Source organism: Sitodiplosis mosellana, unplaced genomic scaffold (genome assembly GCF_009176505.1).
Source record: "Sitodiplosis mosellana isolate CC-2019 unplaced genomic scaffold, AAFC_SMos_1.0 Smas_scaffold_6102, whole genome shotgun sequence".
NCBI lineage: Eukaryota > Metazoa > Arthropoda > Insecta > Diptera > Cecidomyiidae > Sitodiplosis > Sitodiplosis mosellana.
In genome coordinates this window covers 99,755-111,246 of record NW_022601343.1, presented here as the reverse complement: position 1 = coordinate 111,246, position 11,492 = coordinate 99,755, and the positions used below count along the sequence as shown (strand labels likewise).

At 37.1% G+C, this 11,492-nt stretch overlaps 2 protein-coding genes across 3 annotated transcripts; both read right to left on the bottom strand.

Moving 5' to 3' along the window:
- Positions 1-4,446: 4,446 nt before the first annotated feature.
- Positions 4,447-7,738, bottom strand: LOC129573603 (uncharacterized). The gene is made up of 3 exons (XM_055454355.1): positions 7,582-7,738; positions 5,709-7,379; positions 4,447-5,642 (listed from the first exon to the last, which is right to left on the bottom strand). Exons 2-3 carry the CDS (start codon positions 7,359-7,361, stop codon positions 5,184-5,186), a joined length of 2,112 nt encoding a protein of 703 aa, XP_055310330.1. The 5' UTR covers positions 7,362-7,379; positions 7,582-7,738; the 3' UTR covers positions 4,447-5,183.
- A 1,511-nt stretch (positions 7,739-9,249) lies between these two features.
- LOC129573601 (uncharacterized) lies at positions 9,250-11,292 on the bottom strand. 2 transcript variants are annotated; one of them, XM_055454352.1, is made up of 3 exons: positions 11,201-11,292; positions 10,327-11,101; positions 9,250-10,259 (listed from the first exon to the last, which is right to left on the bottom strand). In XM_055454352.1, exons 1-3 carry the CDS (start codon positions 11,279-11,281, stop codon positions 10,210-10,212), a joined length of 906 nt encoding a protein of 301 aa, XP_055310327.1. In that variant the 5' UTR covers positions 11,282-11,292; the 3' UTR covers positions 9,250-10,209. The 2 variants fall into 2 exon arrangements, with proteins under 2 accessions (XP_055310327.1, XP_055310326.1); XM_055454351.1 differs by having other exon boundaries at positions 9,250-11,101.
- Positions 11,293-11,492: the final 200 nt, after the last annotated feature.

Here is an 11,492-nt window from a genome sequence, read left to right as displayed (position 1 = left end):
GTGGAGTGGAAGCCATACCATGGCGCAGTAATCGAGGTGAGACTGAACCAATGCAAAATACAGCGATTTTAGTGTGGTAACGTCGGTGATATCGTGACAGAAGCGTTTGACAAAGCCAAGTGCAGCCGTTGCCTTTGAAGTGACCATGTCAATATGTTTGGCAAATGATAGTTTTCTGTCAATTAGGACACCCAAGTCCTGTTGTGTTCAGTCACTTTGTCGAAGGTATGGTCGCCATAAGTGTAGCTTGTATCCAAATGCTGACGTTTCTTGTAGATAGATAGCACTGCACATTTTTTGAGGTTAAGGTGCAGCAGATTCACGTCACACCAATGTTTAAGTTTGTCGATGGCTTGTTGTAGCATCTCCGAATCTTGCTGAGACTTGATGATTTTGGCTATTTTGATATCATCAGCAAACAGTAATATCATGATGTCTGGGGGCATTTGATCCACGATGTCGTTGATAAATAGCAGGAATAGTGTTGGGCCAAGGTGGCTCCCCTGAGGAACTCCCGACGACGCTGTAAAATCATCCGACTCACTTGCTCCATGTTTGACAAATTGAATGCGATTTTCGAGGTACGACTTAAGTCTTCCAGCAAGTTTTAAGGTAGATTGAAGGTTTTCAACTTCTGGATCAAAATGCTGTGATCGACTCTATCAAAGGCTTTCGTAAAGTCCGTGTACAGGACATCAACTTGAGCTCCAGTGTTTAAGCCACTCTGGGCGTAGTACACGAACTCGGTTAGGTTTGATGCTGTAGATCGTCCTTTCATAAATCCATGTTGGTTGGGCGAGATGCGATCACGAACAATTTCAAGCAAATTTACGTTGACGAGGTGCTCGAAGAATTTAGCGATCGTTGGTAGTTTTGCTATGCACCTGTAGTTTTCAATGTCCGATCTGGCGCCCTTTTTGAATATGGGTGATACACTCGATCGTTTCCATTCGTCGGGAAAAATGCCAGATGAAAGCGACTCATTAAAGATCTTAGTTAACGGACTAGCAAGCGTTGGAGCACACTCCTTCAAAATCAAAGGATGAATACCGTCAGGTCCAACACCTTTCTTGGTATTGACCTTCGTCATTTCAGTCATGACAAAATCAAGGTCAAGCTGGAAACAAGAGGTGTTCTCAGACTGAGGTGACGGTAAATTATTTGGTGTCGTAGATGTGGAGTAATTGCTCCCAAAGAAGTCCGCAAATAAATTTGCTTGCTCCGATTCGCTGGTTGTCTTGGAGTCGCCGAATCGCATGGTTTTCGGTATGTTATCAGTGCTCTTTTTAGAGTTAACATATTGCCAAAACGAAGATGGATCACTTTTCAAGTTTGATTTCACTTTGTCGACATACTGATTGTAAAGCTCGGTATTTTTTGCACTGAATTCCTCGTGCAATTCTTCAAATGGCTGCTTGTCATTGGTCAGCTTCCAGTGATCCCAGGCTTTTTTCCTTAAATTCTTGAGATGCCGAAGTTCTTTGTTTTTTCATGGGCATTTTTGGTTGTTCTTGCGGACATACGTTGGAACCGTACACTGAATAGCTTCCGCTAGCACGTCATGAAGGGATGACACCTTCTCCGCAAGTGATTTGTTTGCGAATAAGTCATCGAAGTTGACGGCAGCAAAATATTCGTTCATGCGCTGAAAATCAGCCCGTTTGAAATTGAAATGCGTGTTATTCTGGTTTTCCGAACCATTGTTAATCGGATGCCATTCAAATTCAATCAACAAAGGAGGGTGGTGAATGTCGATTTTATCCGTCAATGACAGTTTAGTAGCATCACTCACTGTTGTGTTGGCACACACAGAAAAGAATCCCCGGAAATTTTAGGTGTTCGCCGTAAAATTTGACATTTATATATAAATTTCTAAATACATTTTACCGGCAACACTTGAATTTTCCGGGCGATGACATAATTTCAAATATTCCAACAGAAATTAGCGCCATCTGTCATTTCAAGCGGTAAAATATACATAGTATTTGATAAAATGTTCGAAAATATGTCATCGCCCGGAAAATTGAAGTGTTGCCGGTAAAATGTATATAGAAATTTATGATGTATATAGAAATATAAATGTCAAATTTTACGGCGAACACCCAAAATTTCCGGGGATTCTTTTCTGTGTGCATGGTCGTTAGTAAAAAGAAATCGTTAGTAAATGAAGAAAGTGGTTTGCCAAATGAAACAAGTGATGCATTGTGGAGACGTTTGCTATCTGAATGCAATTTTCTAGTTCTTAAAGATGTTGTGCCAAAATTTCTTTGCATATTCGGGTCCACATACGTTTGTGAGGCTTCATTCTCCAGTCTAACACGTCGTAAACATAAATACCGCAATGCACTGTTGCAAACAAATTTAGAATCTGAACTTCGTTGCGAACTAGCCGATTCAACGCCTGATCTTAATAAACTGACCGAAAATAAAGATTGTCAAACTTCCCACTGAATGAATAAAAAACAAAGTAATATTACATTTTCTACTGTGTGTTCTGCGTTTTTTGTTGTTTTTTTTTAAGTGGCCATTGGATTGAACGATTGGCCACTTTTGTGGCCACGCGGAAAAAAAGGTTGGACAGCACTGCTCTAATGCATACAACCGCTTCTAGGCGGGCAACATTTGAACGCCTGTAGAACGTAAACCGTACATCGGATCACATTGCTTTAAATAGAATTTTTATTCGTCAATGTTTTCTCTTTATTTTTGTCCTTGACAATATTTGTCTATGTAGTGTGATTGTAAAGTTATAAACAAAAATGTGTGCAAAAACAAAAATTTGACAAAATAAATTATTCGAACTTCAAATTAGACACATTTTTGACCCTTTTAAACAATGGATTTGATTGTTCTCTGATTTATGTCAATCGCATTTCCTGACTAAACCATGACGGATCCAGGATTATGAATATTTTTTTAGTTATCTATTAGGGTGGATCGATTTTGAACAAAAGGTTCGATCTATCCGGGACATGCTGCCATCGATAGAAGGCCTCAATACCATCAAAAATAAAATTTGTATGCAAAACATAGTGGACAACGCACATGTCGTAGTAAATTCTTCTTTGTTCCATTGTATTCATTTGCTGATGCGCAAGTCAGACGTCGTATGAGACATATGCTTCACGTATTTTATAAAAGACATGCCGTGTAAATGACTTTTTCACTCTTTCGATGCTTGTTATTTATTTATTTTTTGTGTAAGGATTCCAAACACTTGAACAGTACTCTAGGTGGGACCTTACGAGCGTGTTATACAGTAACTTCACACATTTTATGTCGGTAAAGTCCTGCGTTATACGCGTTATGAATCCCAGCATCTTAAAGGCGTTGTTTGTTATCAATTCAATATGCTTGTCGAATCTCAACTTGGAGTCGAAAATAATACCCTAGTCTTTTATTTTAGATTTTTCAACCATAAATGGCTTAGTATTCGGTTTTACTTGGCCACTATCTGTGACATTATTGTAGCCAATGCATAATTTAATAAATTTTCTAAACATATCAGCTCAAATAAGTCTTATCTGGGATGGGTTTTGAAAGAAAATTTCGAAAAATATCGATTTTCTAGAAAATGAGCCCATTCAATTGCCCGAATCGAGAAATCCGTTTGGCCATATATTTGAATGTCGTTGGGGAGTATGGAACATCATGCAAGCAGACATTCCGTATGGCTGCATATGGAGCTGAGTTATTTACAAATAGCTGGCTGTTTGGTACATTTTGATTTTGTGACTATCGAACCATGTAAATTCATGTGAGATGATAAATTTATGACACAAGTTCATGGAAAGGATGGAAAAAGGTGTCCCAAATTTATCATCTCACATGAATTTGCATGTCTCGATAGTCACAAAATCAAAATGTACCAAACAGCCAGCTATTTGTAAATAGCTCAGCTCAATATGCAGCCATACGGAATGTCTGATTTTCTCCACATTTCCTACATTTTCGACCATATTTTTCTTTGAAATCAATTGTATGTATGTCTATAAGGATTGATTTAAACGGTGTAAGTATTTGAGTCAGTGTTTTTATACAGATTTTGTGTAAATAAATTATGTGAAAATTGAAGAAATGACGAAAACAAATTGATTTCAAAGAAAAATATGGTCGAAAACCCTAAAAATAAAGGAAAAAACTCCTCTCAGAAAATCAACAGGGGCAATTCCAGTTTGTCCTTTAGACCTTAGGTCCCCGAACAAAAGTTGTTCGTATTGAGGCTCTTTATCGATAGCAGTATGTTCCGGATAGATCGAGCCTTTTGTTCAAAATCGATCCACCCTATTATCTATGGCCAAAAATCAACCAAGTACCAGTACTCCCAGCCCTGGGGAAAATTAATGCATTAGAGGGTTAAAAAATGCTCGAATGGAAAACTTTTTCCGTCGATTATTGAAAAAAATCATAATTGCTTCTCGAAAAAGCGAAAAAATTGAATTAATATTAGTAGTCAACCAAATCAGATTTGTAATGAGAGTTTATTATTTTTTAACGCTGCAAAAATCAATGAATAAAGAGCACATTAAATGAATTTATTTGCATATTATTTTGTACTTTCATCCAAACAACAAATGTTTCCAACATTTTAATATTCTCATCTAGTAGAAATAAGTGAGGAACTAAGTTTTGTTTGAGTTTTGTCGTCAGTCTCTAACCAGACTTATCTTAATGATAACTAACTAACCATTGAATATAATTTGGCACTTTATTTAGACGTTCCAATGTGAAAGCTTACAAATATACATAAACATTTTTTTTTGCAAAGGAAATCAGAAAAAAATGTTAATGAAATTGTTTGGAGGGACGTTTTTATGGAGAAAATTGTTTCAAGAATAGTGTTGAAAATGATTCTTCTTTTTTTCTGTCTGTCATCAAACTCTTCACGCGAGAGATGCACACACACACGATTGTTTACAAATTCTTAGAATTAATAAAAAAGCTCATCAAACCATTAATATTTCAAATATTTTACTATTCTTGAATAGTTTTAGTTTAGGTTCACGTTTACGTTTAGTAAATCGTATGTGTATCGATGCGTCGAAAAGTATTCAATAAACTATTTCTGGCCCGCAAACTGTTTGGTTTTCCCTTAAATCTAATTGCTCTTTTGAATAATGTAGCTCTAGGATGTAGCTTGATACAACTGGATCTTCATCAGTAACCGATAATATTATGTTGTCCTAAATGGCGACCTCAACTGATGCATTTGGGAACATCTCGCTGACTATTTGTAAAAGACCTCCGTAGATTCCATGGCCAAATAATCGAATGGTACCAATGTGCAAACAATTGTCCATGATGTGCTCGAACAGTTCACCAGATAGAAGATCGTCTTTGCACCAAACTCCAAAGTGCGCCAGTTTTGTGCAATTTTGGAACAAATACTTTGTGTTGCACCGATTGACACCAGGAACAATTAACTTCAATTTGGTTAATTTCCGAAAACGTGGAACAATGCTTACGAGCTCAACGACATCCTGGCTCGGTTCGTCATCATCATCATCGTCCGTTTCATCATCTGCATCTGATTCAGCCATAAAATGCTGTGACCCAATCGATAGCTCTTGGATTTGTTCGTATAGTACCTTGTCATCTACGGCCAACAGAAATTTCTTGACACTTTCATTGTAGTAGCCAAACTGAAAGGAAACAATAGCAGAACTAAACATGCTTTGATTCAATGACTATGTATTTGGGTTGCTTACTTTCAATACGGTCAGATGACGAAAGTGATCACCATGGTCCAAAATATTGCCATCGATTCGAAGATTGCTGACTTCCAGATGAGTCAACGATGGACAGAATATTGAGCACAAAGTTTCATAGTCGACTCGGTACGTGGTGAACATCAACTTCTCCGCCGATGGCCATTCACAGTCCACTTGAGTCACAAAATCATCACCATTACGATTTATCCGAGCTACAATGGTTAGTTGGTTCAAATTGATACAGTACTGATTGATGCGTCGCCACAGTTCTTCGAACTCGTTTCGCGTTGAAATCCAATATCGACTGAGCTTCATCAACCGGATCTGCTTTCCCAAACACCACAAAATGCTCTCAGTGACTTCTTTCGAAGTGAAGCGAGCACAGAATACATTTTTGCTATAGAATTCCTCGACTGCTTTGCGGGTTCGTTGGCAAGTATCGTACAATGCGCAATGGTGTTTTGGTTTGAGGAACTCGATGATTTTGGCCAAACAATCGTCATTCAGATCCAAGAAATTTGTTGCTGGCTGGTTACCGTCGGTAGCATCATGCTTGTAGACGATGACCTTATTTCGCTGCACCTCTCCTTTGACAATGACTATCTCATCTTCAGCTTCTTTGAGCACTACCATTTTGTTACTAATCATTATTTCATCAGCGATGTAAGTGAGTAATTCGTTGGTCAACATTGCGAAATCGGGATCTTTGGTTCGAATTTTGAGTTCGGAAATGCGTTGGCAAATTGAAACTGCTCGTGTGAGATTTTCGTAGATTTCCGAAGTGGCAGCAGTGTGATTTAGACGAAGTGACGATAGGTTTGGCAATCGTCGGACCAGCGATTCAAGTTGGCCAAGCTTCAGACCATGCGCATTGATCTCCAGGCAGTTGAGTGAGGACAATTTGCATAGAATATCGATCATTTCGCTGTTCCACACCATATCTCGATGCCAATCCATGATTTCCAATTTGCGAAAGTTTTCGCACTTGTTTCCGATTGCTTCGAGGATTGGTACGTAGTTATCGACCTCCACATTTTTGAGATGTATTTCTTCCAATTGAGTATTTGTGCTGATGAAATCAACGATTTCCTGTTGCTCAAAGTTGCACCCCTCATCTACATGGAATTTGATCAAATTTGGGTGTCGATATTCTGACCAATTTGTATCTGCAGCGTTTGTGTATAAGACAGCAAGATGTGTGAGCGATGGCTTTGGAAGCGATCGAAACATTTTCAACAGATCAACTTCATCACCCCCTCCAATTTCAATCTTTGACAAATTGATGCAGAACCGTCGAATCATTGCAAAGATCCAATGGTTACGGGCTACATTACCGCGAGAAAACCAAATGTAAATTGCAACCATATTCTCGCCAAATGTACTGAACAACGGCTGGTATTGTTCGCGTTCGACCATCAGATTTCGATGGGATATGTTGACTTCGAAGTAACTGCTTTGGTTTGTACCGTTGTACTTCTTTGTGAACGCCTCTTTAGCAATGGCTTTCAAGCGTTCGCAAACGAGAGCCATATTCAGGAGAGTTGTATCGTTCATATGGATCATGATGTTCAATAAGATCTCATCTGGGAAATCCAACAGCTCCGTTTCTTCAGTGACTGTGGACTCTGTCGATTCCTCCATTTTCTCCATCTTGATTGATGCCTGCAACTGAACATACACTCAAATTGACAACGAACTCTTTTTCAGGGCAAAACTCTTTTCATGAGCTCTGCATAATGATAAGGCGAATACGTATTTCACAACAAAATGTCTGCCGCAGAACGACTACTATCTACAGAAATGCATTTCTTTAATTTTTAGTGATGCGATCATGTCTTTTAACGCTCCCTTTCTTTTACATCGTACTTACGTTTCGATTTCTGTAGATTTTTAATAGGTTCGCCGTTGTTGCGACAAAAATTTTGAATAAAAATGATTCTGATAAACAACAATCCCTTTAGAATCTTTTCACAATGGTTTCACTGTTTGTTATGTTTTGTTTGACATTTTGGCGCGACGAACAATGTGACATCTTCGACCAAAACGTTTAATCAATATGCGAGCGTTGATTCGTCTAATGCAAATCGTCAATCTGAAAACGAACTCAGTGGATAAGAGGGTGAATTCAATCCATTATTCCATTCGAGCGTCCAGTTCAAGATTTAAATTTAAAAAATGCCCAAACGAAAGATATTTTCCGTAGAGTTATTAGAATCATCTATGAAAGTGAAATTGTTAATAAAAAATGGCTCTGTTTTTGATACTTGAGCTTTATAATGATAGTTTATTATTTTTATAACCAATGTCGTTTTTGGGAGGCGATAATATTGTATTAATTGTACAAATGCTTAACTAAAATTGGCATTAATAAATCAATGATGCACACTCCACTTACTCGCAAATTATTGAGTGTGGCTATTTACTTGTTGTTCTTTCATAGTGATCAGTTTGATATTACATGTTATCAAACTTGATAAAAAGAGAACAAAACCAAGAAAAAAAAATTCTAAAATCAATTGTTGTTCAATTTTCGGAAACCAAATAAAATAAAGTTACGATTCCACACTAAAAACTGTTCGTTCATATATATTTAAAAAAAATTGGCTCCAATTTCGTCTGAAATTCAAGTAAAATGAGTTTTTTTGAAACAAAATTTGAAATGGAACATTAGGACAAATGTCCGTTTGTCCTTTTTAGTAATGGGTCATAAGGACAAGATCAATAAAAGGACGGACGGACACGCAATGTTCGTCCTCTGTCCGTCCGTTTGCCACTTTTACGGAGTGGAGTGGTGCAATGCACCAGAGCGCAAACGATTTGAGAGCGCACGAGAGCGCTGAAGGCGCCACTTTTAAATATCTACTAAAGGGTCAAAATCGTTATGGTAAAGATATCATTTGCATATAGTGGCTCCAGATCCTCTTATGGAATCTGGGAAAAACTTCGCATGCTCTTCAAAAATTGTGTCTTTCAAAAAATCATGTCCGGCTGCCCTACTGTTAAGGGCGCTAAGAAATATTTGTACCAGGGTTGGCGGAGCAAAAAAAGTCACTGCGTATTATTTAGATAGAATTTAATTCGATTCGGTTGTGTCAAATCTCATAATGTATCTCATTCAATGAGATAATCGTTGCGTATGTGAGTGAGTAACTCGTTGCTCTACTTTGAAAAGTGAACATTGATTTGGACAAAGTGTAAATAGGTTTGGCAATCCTCGCACTAGTATTTAAACTTGGTCATGCTTCAAACCATGTCTATTGATTTCCAGCCAATTCATATCAAAATATGTGCAGCAGGTCGACTACTAAAAATGTATTTAACTGCTTCTTAATGTTGCAACGTCTTGATCGATCATGAGTTTCGCAAATTTTTTCTTTACATCGTACTAACGTGTAGATTTCTGTACTTTTTTTTAAATGGGTTCACAGTTTCGATTGAAAAAAAACGGCAAATGATTCCGGAAAACAGTGATCCTTTCGCTAGATTGTTTTCAGACTGGTGGTTTCGCTGTTGTTATCCCTATTTTAATCAACATTTAGGCGTGACGAGCAATGTGACATTTTCGTCACCAAAATGTTAAATCAACATACAAGCATTGATTCGTTTAATGCAAACCGTTAATACGAACTCCGTCAATAAAGGGAGAGTCCATCGCTTCGATCAGATCAAGATTCAAATTCAAAAAATGCTCAAATGGAAAACTTTTTCCGCGGATTATTGAAAAAATCATCTTTGCACCAAACGTCAAAGTGCACCAGGTTTGTGCAATTTTGGAACAAATACTATGTGTTGCACCGACTAATGCCAACGACAATTAACTCCAATTTGGTTAATCTCCGAAAACGTGTCTCCGAAAACGTGGAACAATGCTTACGAACTCAACGACAATCCAGCTCAGTTCGTCCTGATCATCATCATCATTGCATTTGTTCGCATATCTTGTCATCTAAGGCAAATTTCGAAGCTAATAGTTCAGTAATAGTTGAACTTTAAGAGTAATTAGTGAAAAAAAGAATAATGGACATGCAAAATGAATAGCCCAAGAATAAGAAATAGCATGAACTATTGTTGGGATTTATAATAATTTATTGCATTCATAATCAAATGTAACATAGACTGTTTATTTTATCTCGACATTTCATCACAAAACAGCTGATATCAAATGAAAAAACTTTAACAAAGTCAATTCTCGCGCCTAAAGTGACCAAAATACTTGTGGTATCTGTTTTAAATATTTGGAGCGATGTGAAAACTAAAGAAGAATGTTGGAAGAAAAAGAAATAAAATGTTCTGCATCTTTTCTTCAGTTAGAAGAATGTAAAATAGGCAAATTGAAATCGCACGAGAAATTACTTTGTTAAAGTTTTTTATTTGGATTTCTTTCACATCACAATCAATGATGGATGAGAAGAATGTTTTACAAGCCACCAAATACACTTTTTTTAGATGGGACGATCATAGTCAAGCCAAGGGGACAAATCATTGGTGTTTTTGTACACTATTTGGCCCGATCGATGCTCCAGGATTTCAGGGTTAATTGAGGAGAACCTATTGAATTGAGATATGAAATGAGTAGGGCGGAAATTATTCCGGACTGCATTTTCGTAACGCAAACCGAGAATCCAGTCGATTCGCCCACCAGGATTGTTCTCAAGAAATTTTTTCAAGCGGCCCTCGATATTTCTCCATTCTGATTGTGGAAAATCGAATTCTCTCAAAGCATCTCTCTGTTCCTCATCTTTCCCTCCATGCCGATTAAGATTTTTCGCCATTGGAACTATATTTGGTACATCTTCGTTTCCTCCCAACGAATGAGCCAATAAATGACCCTTTTCGTCATATTCTTCTATGAAGTTCATGTCTTCCATTTGTTTTATTACTGCGGTTTTCCAAGTATCACGCGATGTATACGATTTCAGATGTCTCCGAAAAATAGTTGCTTTTATGAATACAGGTATTCGAACTATCCTATTTCCGTTAAGCTGGACATCCATATCCATTCTTTCTGTAACTGGATTATCACGTTCAGCGATTCGAGTAGTATGAACATTTCCCATACACTTGTACATATTGGACAAAGCGGCAAGAAGGATGGGTTCTTCATTTTCGGGGCCGTGACCGTCATTTCTCTTTACTCTCTTTGCCGAAATTTTTTTTTTGATTTCTTCTTTAATCAATTGATTTATATTGTCTTTACAATATCCATTTGTGCATATGTTAGTTTTGATGCATTGAAGACACGCATATTCAATACGAACATTTATATTCGAAACTAGGTTGCAAGAATTTTTTTCACTGCACTCTTTTCTAAAATATTCTGTGTTTGAAGTTGCTGACTTGATAACCAATTCTTCACCACTGGGACATGATAGTTGGTTTTGTGTAGCCCGCTGAAGAAAAAAAAACCAATAAATGTTATATATTATAATAGATCACCATCTGTTACGTTGGATGTATTAAAGATAGATATATTAAATAATAAAAAATACCTCTAATTGAAAAATTTCTGAATTAACACAATAAATTATAACTGATGTTATGTAGGAAATTTGAAGATTTTTTCCGTTCATTTTGAAATGAATAACAATCAAGCGCTCTGCTTAGAATAACAATCCATTAGATCACAAAGGCCGCGCTAGCGTCCTATCTAAATACATTATAATGAATAAGTACAAACTAATACATATGCATTTCGCTATGAATGCGTTTCATGTTATGTGTTTTGATTTCATTTAATTTTGGAAATTGAAAAAAAAAATATTTCTCGACAAAATATATTTT

What these genes read in the sequence shown, in the direction of transcription:
- LOC129573601 (XM_055454351.1), bottom strand. Translation starts at nt 11,281, where the DNA reads ATGAACGGAAAAAATCTTCAAATTTCCTACATAACATCAGTTATAATT. An exon ending in CAGAAATTTTTCAATTAGAG is followed by an intron (nt 11,102 to 11,200) that starts GTATTTTTTATT and finishes TTTTTTCTTCAG; the next exon opens with CGGGCTACACAAAACCAACT.
- LOC129573603 (XM_055454355.1), bottom strand. Translation starts at nt 7,361, where the DNA reads ATGGAGAAAATGGAGGAATCGACAGAGTCCACAGTCACTGAAGAAACG. An exon ending in GTCATCTGACCGTATTGAAA is followed by an intron (nt 5,643 to 5,708) that starts GTAAGCAACCCA and finishes GTTTCCTTTCAG; the next exon opens with TTTGGCTACTACAATGAAAG.